The 17,237-nt window shown below is 43.0% G+C and overlaps 1 protein-coding gene across 1 annotated transcript in view; it reads left to right on the top strand.

The window, feature by feature from the left end:
* Positions 1-1,437: 1,437 nt before the first annotated feature.
* NIPAL2 (NIPA like domain containing 2) overlaps positions 1,438-17,237 on the top strand; it is a 71,328-nt gene continuing 55,528 nt past the window's right edge. The window contains exon 1 of the mRNA XM_006123921.5: positions 1,438-1,856. Coding sequence (XP_006123983.1) covers positions 1,752-1,856 — 105 coding nt within the window. The 5' untranslated portion in view covers positions 1,438-1,751. The remainder of the gene's footprint in view (positions 1,857-17,237) is intronic.

The following is a 17,237-nucleotide window of genomic DNA, read 5'->3' on the forward strand; positions in this document are numbered from 1 at the left end:
TCGATGACCTCCTGAGGTCTCTTCCAGCTCTAGAATTCTATGACATACTCAGTGTACTAAAATCTATACTTGAACCCCTAAGCCTTAAACAACTTCAGAGAAATTGTGGCTGCATTGCTGACACTATCAAAATGTGGAAGGCATTTCAAGAGACATTGAAATACCTCACCAGAAAGTTAAACTGTGGACAATAAAGAAGCAGATGGATCAAACACTAACTCCATCTCACTTTCTTGTGAGCATCCTTAATCCCAGGTATAAAGGTAGATACCACTGCTGCTGTGGCATGAGCATCTCAAAATTGCTCCTCAGTTATGCTAGGCAGAATATATGAAAGGGGTGTGAGCAAAACCATATAATCAGTAAATATTGACTGATGATGTTTTGAACAAACTGAATCAATGGGAATCATTAGCTAGGCACCTTGAAACAGTTGCTAACCCAACTTTTCACAGCAGTAGCTTCCTCTGTAGGCAAAGGAAGAATATTGCCATTGTTTGGTATTATTCACTCAAAGCTAAAATATTGACAGAGTTGAAAAAGCAGGGAAACTCATATTTCAGTTTGTCTATGAATCAAAATGACAGTGGGAGTGGGGAAGATAAGAGCTAGTTGGAGAAGTGTTAATGACACCAGATATTTAGTGTTCTGAAGACTTGACTGTTAGAATTAATAGAATTTGAAAATTGAAAAAAAGGTTTAAAGACACCATTCAGGATACTGCTGCAATTGCAAATGTGAAACATGTAATAAAACATTTAACATTTCATTTAATAAATACAAGTGCTATTGTGTTTGTGTGTGTGATTTAGTTCTAACTATTGCTAATGTACTGCTTCTGCATCTGCAACTTGACACAGGTAATATTAATTTACAATGTACATTTTACTTTTTAGTGATCAGATTTACACTATTGTTAAGAAATATGTGAAGATCTATTAGTGGGAAAACTTGGTTACATCAATGATTTTTGGTGATTTAAATCAATGATTTAAATCCGCTTGATTTAAATTGATCCACCGTGGTTTACATGCATGATGTAGAGTATCTACACTTGATTATTACTTACTATCCTGTTGAAAAAGTTTCATTGATCTAATCAGTCACTGTTGAGAAATAATACCATACAGTATAGATGACTAATCAGAAATTGCGAACAGGTCGAGCAACATCTTGAAAACAGACCCATTGGCTGAAATCTGTTCACATAAATTATCTGGCAAATATTTACAAATAGAAAATATGCTCACAAAAATGTTTATGCAAATGAGTTAATACTAAAAAAAACCCACCTAAATTCAATGGCTAGTTTATTTGCAGTGGACAATCTAACCAGTCTGAGTTATCAGTTAGTCAGTACTTAGTGGGTTGTGAAAGAGTTAAGCTTTCAGGGTCAGGCAGCTGCTCCAGAACAGGAGCAGTAAAGCTAGCCGAAAAGTCCCTGCAACTGTTTTTGCTGTTAAGGTTATGCTACCCATTACAAATAGTATAGGCAACAAAACAAACCATCGTTCCCGCATCCTGCAATACACCTCCACGTTCCCCCACGTCTTCATACACCTGTGCAGCGTCCCAGCCTCAGTCAGTGCAGAGGGCTGTCATGCAAGTAGACTTGCCTACTCCCAAACCGTCCCAAACCAGGAAGTGACTGTAAAGTCTTCCCGCTCCTCTCCTGGGAGCCACACGTCCCCTGCAGCTCATGGCACTGCCTGCGGCGGAGTCCCCCCGGGGGCACAAGTGAGGCTGCAGACATGGCTCTCCCGACCACTTTGGACCAGCTGCCCTGGAACGCCGCCTTAGCGGAGCAAGGGGCCAGCAATGGCTCCCACGCCAACTCGTGGTACAACACAAACAAGGTAAGTCGGGGCGTGCCTGGCCCGGGGGGCTGAGCAGTGGGAGTGCAAGGCAGCGGGGAAGGGGAGCCCCACTGGCGTTTGTGACCAGTTTCACGGGAAGTTTCTTATTACTGTTTCCTGTTATTCGCTTGGGCAGTTTACACCTGGGTGCGTCTCATTCCTCAGTTCATGAGCCGTCAGCCCCGGTTCAGTCCGCTCTGGGCAGCCCCCTAGCCCCAGCGCTTAGGACACGGAAAGGGAAAGGTGCAAGAAACAAGCACACGCTGGCCCTCTCGAGGACTGGCAAATCAATGTTCTCCTGGCACTGTTCAGGGTGCAGCTATAGTGTCAGCCCTGAGCTTGGTGCTACCTAAGTCACAACATGGAGCCTGGCCCTGCATTTTAGAGCTGACAGCTTGTTTGTACATCTGCTAAAAATAAAACAACTTTGGAGGCTGATTATATACCTTGGCTGCCTCCCTTTTAACAGATTCATGGACAGTTGATTAACCTCTGTTACACCCACACGCTGTCCTGTTCGGGTGAAAACCAAGCTCCTTTTTGTGTAATGCCAAGTACTTAATAATTACAGAAGATAGTCCTTAGAGCTACTTCACCTTCCCCTCCCCACGAAATATCCCAACATTAGGTCATGCTCCCCTGGAGGATCCCAGCAACCCCTCCCCCGGTCTGGTTCTGCATTCACCTATTGGGCAGGTATCCTGGTAGCCGTTAAGATAGAGGCATGTGCCAAACAAATACAGTCTCTATTCCCACTAGAGAGAGACAATGAAGCCTCCACACTTCTCCTGTGAGTCACTAGCCCCCTGCGCACAGAGCTGGCCTGTGCCTGGGCTTGCTTGTTGCAAGACTGCAGTGCTTGCCTCGGACCTGGGCACCTAAGAGCCAGCCAGAACTGAAGTGATGGCAAATATGATGAACATCTGGAATGCCATAGACCAGCCATATGGGGGACTACACCTTTATGGAACAGGGGGCGAGTTTCCTTCTGTGGGCGCTCACTATAGCTCCCCATACTTGGGGAGAAGACTGAGGAGACATGATAACAGCTTTCAAGTAGCTAAGAGTTCTGAAAGAAGGAGGGAGAAAAAAGTATTCTCCTTAACCTCTGATGATAAGACGAGAAGCAATGGGCTTAAATTGCAGCAAGGGAGATTTAGGTTGGACATTAGGAAAAGCTTCCTAACTGTCAGAGTGGTTAAGCACTGGCATAAATGGGCTAGGGAAGATATGGAATGTCCGGCATTGGAGATTTTTAAGAACAGGTTAGACAAATGTCTGTCAGGGATGGTAGATGGTGATTGCTCCTGCCCCTGGTACAGGGCACTAGACTTGATGACCTCTCAAGGTTCTTTCCAATTCTATTATTCTGTGATTCTAAGATACTTGTAGCAGGTCTTAAGGCTGTCACTGAGCAAGTCCTGCAAGGAGAGCAGAAGCAGCATGGGGTACTGGAAGCAAGGTGAGGCCAAAAAGGCCCCCAGGAGGGAGCCTTGTGCAGGATTTGACCTAATGGCAGCAGGAAGCAAGAACAGTGCTGATCACCCCACTTCCCACTCGGGTTTGGCCTCATGGCCCTGCCTTGTGATGGAGGACAACTGGGCCAAATTGAGTGAGGGGCATTGCTACCTGGTGCATGAGGGTCAAAGCACTGCTTAGGTTTGCCCCTGGAGTCCCTCCATCATAGCAAATGACTCTGGGGCCAAATGTGAGTATATAGTGGGACACCCATAGATGTTCCTCTTCACTGATGCTGGTGGGCCAGACCCAGCAGCAGTACCTGGAGCTCAGGTTTGGTCCCCCAATGAATTTGGCCCTAGGTATGTCCTTTTTTACTCTCAGTTAATTTATTGCCAGTTAACATAAAGGAATTAATATTTGTAAAGCCTCCTCTGCATACTCCCCAGATGCTTACTGCAGTATGCAAGCGTTTGTGGTTTATTTCATGGAATGCAAGGAATATTGTCACTGTCCCAGTTGCAGAACTGGGACTGCTGCACTTCATGAGGTACACTCATGCACCTGAATACAGCCTCAGTGAAGTCCAAGGGTTTTCCTCCAGGACACATGGCAGGATTGAAGCTGATGTGAGTTTTCAGGAAAATGGGGATGTTCTCCTTTCTCCCCAGGGAAAAATATCTAGTAAAAATGAATTAAACCATGCTTTGCAATGTATGCCCTCCTCATTCCTCCCCAGCTCCTCACATGTCTGAACTATGAAACTTTATATGTGACACTTTTAGTTCTTTGCTTGGAGGGGAGTAGACAGAATTTCCTTAAGTACCGTATTTCCCAACTCTCCAAATACAAAAATATACTCAGGCTTTAAAAAAGCAAAACAAATTTGCCTTTTGGGATCTTTGGTGGGGAATCTGAATGCAAAAGGTGATTTAAAATTAGGAATGTAAAAGCTGATTTATAATGGAAGAGTTTTGCAGTCTTCAGTACCGCCATTACTACCAGTGTTGACATATATCACTCATTTCTTTATTGCCTTGTGACCACCATTCTGAATGAAAGGGGACTGTGCTGCTTATCTGCCATGTAATTAAAATTGCCTAACAAGAAAGTATGGCCTGCAGTTTATAAATGCAGGACCAGGAGTCAGACAGGCTTCTAGATGATCTTTCAGGTTCTGCCAAAAGACTTGGACCTTGCATACCCAGGTGGAGCCTCACTGAAATCTACAGGGGTCCAGACGAAGAGGTGATGCTGTTTTCAAGAACAAGATCATCTGTGGGCTTATCATTGGCACTTGATATGGAAATGCAGGATTGCACATTTAAGAGAGTTGTGTGTTACCGGTAAGATACAGAATTCATAATCCTGAAGAATGATAGTCTACAGTGCCTAGGGTTGCCAGGTGTCTGGTACTGAACTGGACAGTCTGGTATTTTCGCCTCCTGTCTGGTAAAAAAAAAATTCAGAAAATACCAGATGCCTAAAAGGTATTTTCTGATTTTTTTTTTCCTGGCCAGGAGGTGAAAATCCCGGGTGCTTACCGGGTTCTGCATGGAAGCTGTCTGGCCCAGCACAGGGAGGCAAGATAGCAGGCAGTCGCCGGCAGCTTGTTAGGGCCAAAAAGCCTCAAAAACAAAGTGTTTCTTAAAGGGGTCACACTGTTGATTTTTTTTTCTTAACAATTTTGGTCTCCCCCCTTTTTTTTTCTCTCAACAGAATTTTTTCCTGGTGTTTTTTTGGGGGAGTGGGGCTCGGTATTTTTTGTTAAACCATCTGGCAACCCTGAAAGTGCCCCCCTTCCTGCTGCTCTGGGAACTGCAAACCCCCCGACCACCACCACCAAAATTTAGATAATTTTGTAGCCTAACTGCCTGGACTACAACCCTACCCAAAATATATGCACCACCGCATGTTGCTTTCCAGTCCAAGGCATCCTATCCCCAGCCACATCATCTGTACACCCCTTATTCTAGAGGTTACCAGTGGTCCTCAGGTGGTAGTCTGATAACTGTTCTCTACATTGCCCATACCAGGGACTCTTCCACAACTGAATATGGAGCTTTTGGGACCTTTTTATGCTGCAGCAACCTTTTCATACCCAACAAAGGAGCAGGAGCAGGTGCAGGAGCTGGGATAAAGATCTTGCTCTCCAGTCTTATTTCCTTTTATGCTTATCCTAACAATATTTTTCTAAAACTGTAATAGTCTATATTGCTGTAGTTCATCTTTCATTCTTAAATCGGAGTCTGTGGTGTATGTGATATGAGTCTTTTCTCTTCATTGAACTGTTACATTTTTTAGAGCAGTTTGAGGCAGAAGTGATGCAGCATGTTACAGAGAATGCACGTTCTGTGCTCTCGCTTGGCGATTTTACTTTTGTTCATTCTTGATCTAAAACAAGCCACTGGGATTTAAAGCATGTGAATGTTCCTTGGGTGTTGGGAGAAAAAAGACATAACAAAGCTATCATAGAGTTGACTGAAAATGGTAAGTTTTATGACCATATGAAAAAATTACAAATATTAGCACCACAGGTTTAAAAAGGAACAATTCTACATTTACTGAACATTTTTCACAGCCGTGTTAATTTTTTATAATTGTTTTCATTTTCTTCCTTTTCCCCCTTTTTCCATGTGTGAGGAGAGGCAAAAGAGGGAAGAGAGAAGTGGAGAAACCAGAAATTTATTTTGGGGGATTATTGGGGAAAAGATCTTTTTGAAGAAAATTAACCTTCTCCCCCTCCCCGCAAAGTCCTTCCCATTTCAATAAAGGATGTTTTACAGTGAAAAGGATCTGGCATTAAAAACTTTCATTCACAAAATGTTGACCATCTCTAATTATTACTTGAGTGATCTTTGAACCCACTGGTAGAGTTTAAGGCCCGAAGGGACTATTAGCTTGTCTCACAGAGCTTTAAATTTCACTTATTGTTTGACTAATGCATCACTTATTTGGTTGAAGTATCACTTCCAGAAAGGCAACTAGTTTTGATTTGAAGACATCAGGAGATGGAGAATCCACTAATTCCCTTGATAGTTTGTCTCAAACACTAATCACCAACACTGTTAAAAACATGCCTATTATTTTTAAATTGAATTTGTCTGGCTTCAGCTTCCAGGCACTGGTTCTTGTTACACAGTTCTCTGCTAGATCAAAAGCTTTTTACTACCTGGTATTTTCTCCCTGTGAAGGTCCTTATACACTGTAATCAAGTTACCTCTCAGTCTTGCTTTTGACAAGCTAAACAGATGGTGCTCTCTATGGCTTTGTCTACCCAACAGAGTTTTGTTGAAAAAAGTTGGCTTTCACCACAAAACTGAAATGTTCCTTCTGTTGATGTAACTCCCCTGCTACATTGACATAATAAAACCACTTCAAGAAGTGATATAGAGTTTTTGTGACAGAGTAACGTAGCATCAGTGTAGACACTGGACATGGCTATGTTAACCTAATTGGCCTCCTGGAGGTGTAGCACAATGTCTATCGTGACTGCTCTGGTCAACAATTTGAATTTTGCTGCCCTGAGAGTACACCGGTATGTGCCCCCTCCCTGTTCAGTGGCTAGAGAATGTATGAAATTACTTTTCCTGTTTGCTCAGCGTGCACAGCTCTCACAGCTTCTTCCCAGCTGACAACGCTGGCTGTTTGCAGTAGATGCTGTCCCATGTGGAGAACTCTGAAACTGTTGGATATATATGGGGAGGATGCTGTGTGGTCACAGCTTTGCTCTGGCCATAGGAACCTTGATATTTCTGGGCTGATTGCTAGTGGCATGGATGAGAAGGTTCAGGAAAGGAACACGCAGCAGTGTTATGCAAAGATCAATATTTGGAAAGCAAGCAGTGGTACTACAGTAGTAATTCAAGGTAGCAAGTAAACATTGCCTGGCCAAATGCATCACATAAGGCATTTACTAGGAATAATTGTCAAAATGCTCCTTCAAATCACCCCTAATTTGAATAACTTCCATGGTGCCCTTCTAAGGGTGTGTCTACACTGCACCATTTTTCTGGAATAACAGCTGTTATTCCGGAAAAACCATACTAGCGTCCCTACTGAAATTGCGTTATTTCAACAGAAAGTTGAAATAACGGACAGCTTTTTCCGACAATGGTAAACCTCATTTCACAAGGTATAAGCCCTTCTCCGAAAAAGCTTTTCAGAAGATGGTGTGTGTAGACGCTCCACTTCTGCTATGTCGAATTAGCTCATCACTAGGGCTATTCTAAAGTTATTCCTCCCCAGTGCCTCCTGGGGCTCTAGGTCAAGATAGCGTGAGCCTGCAAAATAGGAGAGCCTGCCTCAGACTAATTTTGAGGCTTCCCTGTAGCGTGGACGCTCTATTTCGAAATAAGCAATTCCGGAACATATCCAAAAAACCTTATTCCGAAAGAAGCTTGTAGTGTAGACGTACCCTAATTGTCCTGGCATCTGGCTGCTCAGAATCAGCTGTCAGCTAATCAGCCTCAGCAGTCCACCCCAAGGAAACTTTTCTCCCTTTGCTTTGCAAATAATTTGTAGAATGCAACAGACCTCAATGACTGTTGGAATATTTTCCTTGTTGCAGTCTAACCAGCCAAAAAGAGAGTGCCAGTAACCTTTTAATTGGCCAAAGGTACTTTGAACAGACATTCAGCACCTGCTAAGAAGTTGAAGCACTTCTTGCTGCTGTATAGGTTCCTGGTGTAAGGTTTTAAGAGCTGTGGGAGCAAAGGGCAGGCAGGGTCTCCTAGGATCACTAGGGGCATTTCCACAACCCCCTTTGGAATCTTTTGAGTCTGTAAAGAAAGTCCCAGTGTGCAGCTTTCTATACTGTCTAGTGTTCCAAAAGAAGCATGCATCATGCACCTGCCCTAACTTCCCCCTATTGTTGTCAGTGAAATGGCTCCACCAGTGATCCACCAGTGGAGAGCTCTGGGGCAAAATTGGGATATGAGGACTATCTATCACCTCGCCACCATTAGGGAATCCCATTGCCTCAAAGCCAGCAATTATTTCCTGTACTTTAACAAGTCACAGTTCTTTTAGCAGGAGGCAACTAATGTCCCTGCACTCTTTCATTGCTGCAACCTCCATGATGGACTTTCCCTTCCCAAACTGATTCATTACTGACTGGTAACAGTCTGGAGTTGCCAGCTTCCACACAGTGATCATCACTCACTCTTCCACAGTGAGGACAACTCTTATTCAGGTGTCCCTGTGCCGCAGTGCTGTGGTGAGCTCCACATACAGTTCCAGGAAAGTGGATTTGTGCATCCAAAAGTTCTGCAGCCACTGCTTATCATCCCATATGGGCATCACAAGGCTATCCCACCACTCAGTGCTTGTTTCTTTCCCAAGCCCAGTACGGACAGTCCACTGTGAATTGCTATTCTGTGAATGCCAGCAGCAATCTTGAATTATTTGTTTCCAAGGCAGGGAAAGCATCACTGATTAACTTTCTGTTATGTCACTTATGAAATACTCTAGGACTAGACGCATTGTGATCATAAAGTTCATCACCAGATTAGTCAGTAGCTCAGGATCCACGCAGTCAGGCAGAGATGGTGCACAGTTTACAATGCCTGTTGAAAAATGGTTTAGACGAAGTCAGAAGCCCACGGAATAATGGGATGGAAAGAACCGTATCACGGGACAGCGAGGATGCCCCACAGTGCGCTGCAATCCATTCCTAACATTCCCAGAGGCAGAGGGTGACAGGGTGGCAAGTTGCAGAGTGGGAAAGCTACCCACAATGCAGTGCTCTGTCTGATGCTAGAGTAATGACTGTGGACACGCTCCACCAAGAAGGAGCATTTTATGGCCATGCATAGACAATAGAGTTAAAGCAGCTTAAGATCATCGACATAACCTAAATCTATAGAGTTAAGTCTATAGTCCTGAGACTTTCCTTGTAAGTAGAGCGAGCCATTTGCACACACTAGTGCGACCAGGAACAACTGGGGATAGTACAGCCACTCCAGAGGAGCTGCCAATGTAAGGCACTGGCTCCTGCGAGCAGTGGCCCAACAAGCTGCTGCTTTCACTGCTGTATTCCCTGTAGCACTGTGGATATCTGCTTTATATCCACGAATCGATGCATACATGGATACAATTCTGTGCATGCCGATATCCACAGATATAAATATTTGTATCTGTGCAGGACAGAGGTATCTCTATCTTTAAGGCATTTTCTCCAGCCCTCAAATAATTATAATGGCTCTTTTCTGCCATGATAGACTTGTGTATTTGTCGATTTAGCTGAGGAGTTTTAAGGCGTTACCCATTTGATTCCTTAGTGCAAAATGCAATTCTGAGCTAAACAAATTATTTATAGTTGTGGTCATTTAGTTTATGTAAGAAGATGAACATTATTGTTGAAATTCCTAGACAATAATTAAAATTAATTGTTGTTCTCTGTCAGGAGGGGAAATGCAGCACAGAAGATGAGATGAAGAAAAACTTGTAAAATAAAAATAATGTACTATGAACCATGCAAAAAGAAAGAACTTTAACAGTAGCGTTTGGAAGACTCTATTTTTCAAAAAGATTTGGCTGTCCCAATCTTCAGAAGGGTTCTGATTCAACTCCCATTAGAGTCAATTAAAAGACACCCATTAACTCCAACAGAAGTTAGCTCAAGCTCAGAAACCAGAGTTTCGGATTTGTAGGGAAACAGGGGGTCTATGTCTATACTGCCCCCGTTTTGCGCTAAAAATATGCAAACGAGGTAAAGCGTGGAATATCGCCTCACCTCGCCTCATTTGCATAATAACACTGCTCCTTTTTGCACAAAACCCCCCTCTTGCACAAGAGCTGTTCTTCCTGGAAAAAATGAGGAAGAACGACTCTTGCACAAATGCCTTTTGCGCAAAAACAGAGTCTAATTGATTATGCAAACGAGGCACGGCGATATTCCACGCTTTGCCTCATTTGCATATTTTTTGCGCAAAATGGGGGCAGTGAAGACATAGCTCAGGTGTGCAATAGTGTTGAGGGCTGTGACAGATCTTTCATTAACCTGATAAATAATCTCAGAGAGGTAGTCCATGTTAGTTTGTAATTTTAAAAACAATGAGTGGTCCTGTGGCACCTTAGAGACTAACCAAAGTATATAGACTCATGAGCTTTCCTGGGCAAAACACACTTCATCAGAAGAATTGGCATGGAAATAACAGAAACCAAGATGTATATAACAGCCGAAGTAGTACCTGTCAGTTGTGGGACCTGTGTTAATGAGACTAATTAAGTGGGCTGAATGTGTACCATACATCGCTTTTTATGTGGAAAAGCAGATATTAATGGCAAGAGGAATTGGCTTTGTTATGCGCCAACAAGGCTGCAATTATTACACTTGGAATTTTGGTGACATACATAACTGTTAGTTCATTAGTTCTTTATAATATCACTGTAGATCCCCTGAAAAGAATAATTCTTGTTAACATGAATAGTTGGGTGTATACTCCTTCTCTCTTGTGACTAATCTGGACTTTGGAATGTTCTACAGTAAACTTGGAGATAGCCAGCTGGTATGTAACTTAGATGATGAGATCTAAAGAAATGCAACATTGCTATTGTCATAGGAGTGAGCAATGAAAGTCAACTAGCTTTCAAAAGCAAATGCATTCACTATCTAACAAAACAAACAGGACTTAATTCACTGGCTTTATAAGTGAGTCACTCCATCTGGAGTTTACTGCTGATTTACATTCACAGTATTGAGAAGAAAGTTGTTGGTCTTGTTGTAACATATATTTTAATTGGCTATCAATTCGTGCAGGAACCTGAGGTGATCAGAAACCTCACAAACAACCTTTCCTGGCCTGGGTTCACCTAGTGGGTTGGCCAACACCATAAGCAACACTTGTGTTGTAGAACAGAAGTTTGTGAAATGTACATGTTAATACAGTATACACAAGCGAAGTGTCACAACATCACCAAACACTACATAAAATGTGAGAGGGGAATCAGGCCTCATGTTTCCTAGGCAGAAGGTGTCAGAAATCTAGTTTTAGAGGCTTCAGGGGGTAGCTGAGTTAGTCTGTACAGGATAAACTTAAAAAACAACGAATGGTCTGGTAGCACTTTATAGACTAACAAAACATGTAGATGGTATCATGAGCTTTCGTGGGCACAGCCCACTTCTTCCGATGATCAGAGTTTTGAGTTTAGGATGTGCAGACCAAAATAAATAGGGGAGAAGGGAGTAGGGTTACCAGGTGTCCGGTCTTGACCCTGACCGTCCGGTATTTTTGCCTCCTATACAGTAAAAAAAATTCAGAAAATACCGGACATCTAAAATGTATAGTATTTTCTGATTTTTTTTCCCTGCCAGGAGGCGAAAATACTGGGTGCTTACCCAGTTCCAGTAGGGGAGCTGTCTGGCCTGGAGCAGGGAGACAAGATGGCAGCCTGTTAGGGCCAGAAAGCCTCAAAAACATTTTTTAAAGGGGCCATGCTGGGTTTGTTTATTTATTTATTTATTTATTGCTTAATAACTCTCAGGGTCCCCCTTTTTTCCCCTCAGCAACTTTGATCTCCCACTTTTTTTTTCCTCAACAGAATTTTTTCCCTGGTGAGGTTTTTTTTTTGGGTGGGGGGGAGGAGGAATTCGGTATTTTTGATTAAACCATCTGGCAACCCTAGAAGGGAGAGGGGGAGGAAAAAAAGGAGGGCGGCAAGAAACAAGGAGCAGAGGGTATGGGTATATCAAAGGGAAAAACAGGAAGGCAGAACTGGGAATCAGTGAGCACCTGAAGATTGGGTACTTAAAAGGAAGCAGGTAAGAATTAAAGTCAATAGATAGTACCCTTCCTAACACAGGAATCTACACAAAGAGCTGTTTGCACCTTCATTGAAAGTTAGGTCGATAGTGTCCCAACCATCCCTCATGACGACTGAGGCCATTAGCATGAGAATTGAACTTGCAGATGAACTGTAATTCCAACACCTCTCTGTGTATTTGGCTAGTAGAATTGGCTTGTGACAAGGCGGCCACTTGAAGATCTTTTAAACAGTGATTAGGAAGATTAAGGTGTTCCCCAACAGGTTTCTGTATGTTCCCTTTACATATATCTGATTTGTGTCCATTGATTCTTTCCCGTAGGGGCTGTCCAGTTGGTCCAATATATATAGCAGTGGGGCATTACTGGCATTTGGTGGCATAGATCAAATTACTGGATGTGCAGTCAAATGACCTTTTGATCTGGAGGGTTTGTCTAGATTAGAAAGGTATTACAATGCATCAACAAGCCTGTCCTAACACATGCTAAAACTCCAGTGCTTCAAGTCAATCAACTTAACATTTGTTACAGTACACTTTGCCTTGTCTATACTAGAATTTTAACTAACACAATTCAAAATATACATATTTTATCCTAGTCAAGACAAACTCAATGTCACAACAATTGTGGATTATATTATTTCAGTTTACAGTTATGTCTACATTTGCCAATTTTAGCACAAGAAGTCAAGTTTTTGCGCAAAAACTAGGCTAGTGTCTTTACTGGAAATCCACATTTTGCACTGAAACGGCTGCATTTCAGCACAAAAATAAAACCATTCCAAAGAGTCTTTTTGCACTCATGTACCAGTGAAGATTCTTGATTGCTTTTACCTGTCTCACAATGCAGAGCAGGAATGCAGAGCTCTTTAAAACTCAGCAGTCCTGCCTGCAGGTATGTGCAGGAACCCTTTAGTTCTGGTCTGACAGCCAGTGCTGCCACTGCTCTGGGACACACAGCAAATTGATTTTGTAAAATGCTCCTGATGTCTCCCACAATATGAACAGAGTCAGGCAGAATGTGCTGTGTAGAGTCAGGGGAGGCAGATGGGCTGATGTCAGGGTGGTCTCCTACCCCTGCCTCAGGACTGGTTGCTTCCAGCAGCTATCAGTCACACACATCCACCCCTGCCACAATAATGATTTGCTTTGTCTCCTGGAGCAGTACATAGTTGGATAGCTACCACAGCACACTCCTCTCAACCTAGATGCAAATACTGCCTATGTAAACACCATGTGAGCACAAACCACCATGTTTCTTTTAATACTTTTCTGTCAGTGACAAAAGTGTAAGCAAAAAAACTCTGCAAGTGTAGGCATAGTAGCCTACATTTTTTCAGTTTGTTTTGATCAGACTTCTACCTCAGTTAGGCAAATCTGCATTACAGCATGTTTATTATAAAAGTTGCAGCAAAGAAGGGCGCATGTATGTATATGCACACTTTTATCAAAATAATTGAGGGTATGAATTAAAATGGATTTTAATTATTTTGCTTTCGGAATGTGTGTAGACAAGTCCTGGCTCCATTAAGTTTGTTCTGTGAGTCCAGCTTATTTTCTGGTCATCTGAAGAAGTGGGCTGTGCCCACGAAAGCTCATGATACCATCTACGGCTACGTCTAGACTGGCCACATAAGACGGAATAGGCATGCAAAGCAGGCAAGTCAGAATAGGGAAATCCGCGGGGGATTTAAATATCCCCCGCGGGATTTAAATAAACATGGCCGCCGCTTTTTTCCGGCTTGGGGAAAAGCCGGAAAAGAGCGTCTAGACTGGCGCGATCCTCCGGAATAAAGCCCTTTTCCGGAGGATCTCTTATTCCTACTTTTTCCCCAAGCCGGAAAAAAAGCGGCGGCCATGTTTATTTAAATCCTGCGGGGGATATTTAAATCCCCCGCGGATTTCCCTATTCTGACTTGCCTGCTTTGCATGCCTATTCCGTCTTATGTGGCCAGTCTAGACGTAGCCTAGATGTTTTGTTAGTCTTTAAAGTGCTACCAGACTATTAGTAGTTGTTTTCTCTCAACCCTTTCGTTCCATTCTTTTTTTTTGTTTTGTTTTGGCTTTTGATTTGGTTGTCTCTGGGTTCTTGTATTTATCTACTCCTTTTTTTGTTAATATTAATCTTCTTGCTTCATGTTTTTCTCTTTTCTCTGATAAGCTGTATTTCTCTGCAGTGACTAACCTGCCATGAATGTTATCATTTGGAGCCTTTGTTATCATGCAGCAATGATTCAGTCCTCTCCTCAAGATGATAGACAGTGAAGCAGCCGGTAGGTCTGTAGAAAGCTCAGTCAAGCAAAGACTAAAAGCGTTTATCTCGTCAGGATTCTAGCAGCATCTCTTGACTGGCATGTCAGAGGCTACTAGAACAAACTGAAGAGGAGTACGGGTTTCCAGGAGCTTGGAAACTTTTCTGAATAAGCAGCAAGTAGCTCAGGAATGTGCTGAACTCAGTTTTGTGTTTGTGCTTTGTTTTTGGGTACAGGGCTGGGGGAGGCTGTAGAACAGGGGAGGGAACCTAAGGCCTGGGAGTCGCATATGGCCCCAGCTTGCCTGAATCCGATCCCTGAAGCTCAGGGCTTCTTCCCCCTCCCCAACATTGGGGAGTCTGCCCCGGCACTCCAGCCCAAACCCCCACCGCATAGCTGGAGCACACAAAATCTACTAGCCTGGTCCCCCTAGGTTCTAGTGTGTGATGGGAATGTAGGGAGTGTCTTTCTCCTTCTCAGCTGGGGACCATGACAGTGAGGGTTGCTTTTTGTTTTGGTTTGTTTTTTTGCTTTTCACTTGTGTGCGGCCCCCGACTAATTTTTCTATGGGTCAATGGCCCCCGACCCAAAAAAGGGTTCCCCATCCCTGCTCTAGAAGGGGAGAGAAGGCTGTTTCTCTTGGCAGCAAGTCTGCAGTGCTACCTATCAGACAGTCTATTGCAGTGAAAGGCTACCTAGGCTAACGAGTGGGCTGCATGAGTAGCCCTCCTTCATCTCAGTGGATGGCAAGATTGTTGTAACCAACACTTGTGTCTATCACTGATCTCCCAGGATAGGGTAGTTTGCATATGTAGAAATTGCGGGATGTGCCATTTGAATGGTAGCAGCACTTTGACTAGATGCAGAGAGAGTGGACCGCTTTCAAAATGTTGTATGGAATGTATGCCGTCAGTATGCACCTCATTTCACATGCTCTTGCTTGAAGTGTGTGTCATTTTTGTAATGCCGGTAAGAAAAAAGCTACACGGACGAAAACCAGCAGAATCTGGTAACCCCCTGTGTGGGCAACAGTAAGCAAAATATCTCATTGGCTGCGCATAGAACCCCAATGGGCTACATAGAGCTCTCCCGCTGCAGGTTGTCCACCACTGGTCTACTAGTTTACACCTGTTGCTAAAACTAAAGGCCATGTCTACACTGGCAGCTTCTTGTGCAAGAACTCTTTTGCGGAAGTTCTTGTGCAAAAAGTCTTCCACAAGAGTGCGTCTACACTGGCATGTGCTTTTGCGCAAGATCATCCATGTCCGTGCAGACGCTTTCTTGTGCAAGAAAGCTCTGATGGCCATTTTAACCATAGGGGCTTCTTGAAATTCATGTTGCCTGTCTACATGGCCTCTTCTGGAAGAACTCTTACGCAAGAGGGCTTCTTCCTCAGAGGGAGTGTCAGAGTTCTCGCACAAGAAGCCCTGATTTTCTACAGTACAATGTCAGTTTACTTGCGCAAGAACGCGTGGCCAGTGTAGACAGGCAGCATGTTTTTGCGCAAGAGCGCTGTTTTCGTGCAAGCATGCATCAGTGTAGACACAACCAAAGTGTTCAGGAACAGGCTTACAGTTCTGAAAGATTATCAGCAAATGCTAGGCCTCAAATATTTGGCTAAATAACTGTTGCTAGAAGATGCTCTGGAAAAAACTGCTCTGAGCTAGAAAAAGCTTGAGTTCCTTCCTTCATTTTATTATTAAGTGGTAACCATTTCCTTGGCGCTGCATACAAGACACAAGCAGACCTGATCTTTGTTCTGAAAAGTTTACTGCCTACTTTTAATTGTATAATCTCTTAACTCTTGGTTTCAAAATAGGAATATGAAGGCCATCGCCTCACCACAGTTAAGGAATCCTATTGCCTCAAAGCCATCAATTATTTCCTGTGCTTTACCAGGAGTTAGTCCTTCTTAGTAGGAGGCAATTAATGGCCCTGCATACTTGCATTGCTGCAGCTCTTATGGTGGACTTTCACAAAAATTGGTTTACATGAGAAGATGCACAGTGGTGTGTGCCATGCACATGTGAGAAATATGAATTGTTTTTATTAATTCTTGCTGATCAAAGTCTAGCAGTTCTTATTTATTTCCATTTAAATGGACTGTGTTTCCGTCCAGCAGGCTCTAAATATTGACATCCAACATCTTTGTAATTACACTTTTTGTAATTGATTGTCTGAAAAATTAATTTAAAAAATCAAACATGTGACATGCAGAAAGGAACGTAGTAAGCTAACTTCCATTGCAAAGCACCTATTCTGTGAAAGTTAAATTCCAGAACAGGAAGAACCCTGATTGTTTTGTGGCACATTGACTTTGTCACTGGTATAATGGAATGGGAAGACTTTCAGGGAAGGTGCTGAGGGTGCTTGCAGGCATTATAGACACCCCAGAATTTGCCATAGCCACCACTTAGCAGATGTTTCTCTCTGTCCGCCCAGCTCTGAAGGCATTGCAGAGAGTGGTGGCTACTGGCCCGGCACCCATCTCCAGCAGCAATGGAGAAGTAAACACACATTGTAGCGAGGATAATGCCATATTTGGAATTCTTTTGCTCTTCTCACACACCAGATGACTTCTCATCTTTCATATCTCCATGACCAAAGCTAAACTATTCTGTCACATTGATCATTATTCTCTCATTATTTCCTGTAATCCCCCTCCCCTTTTTTTTGCTATGTTTGCACAAAGATTAGTCCAATGGGGTCCCAGTACATCATTGTGATACACCGAGCACAGATGGAGCTCTCTAAATAATAATAATAATAATTAAATGATAAATCTCTGATTTCAGATGGCAGCTGTTTTCAAAAATACATTTTTTCTTAACGACTCTGAATTCCCTTATACTTCATAGTTACTCAGAATTAGATGTTTAGGAGGCATGTTTTCCAAAACCTACATTT

This window comes from Pelodiscus sinensis, chromosome 2, assembly GCF_052426305.1.
Source record: "Pelodiscus sinensis isolate ZL-2025 chromosome 2, ASM5242630v1, whole genome shotgun sequence".
Taxonomy (NCBI): domain Eukaryota; kingdom Metazoa; phylum Chordata; order Testudines; family Trionychidae; genus Pelodiscus; species Pelodiscus sinensis.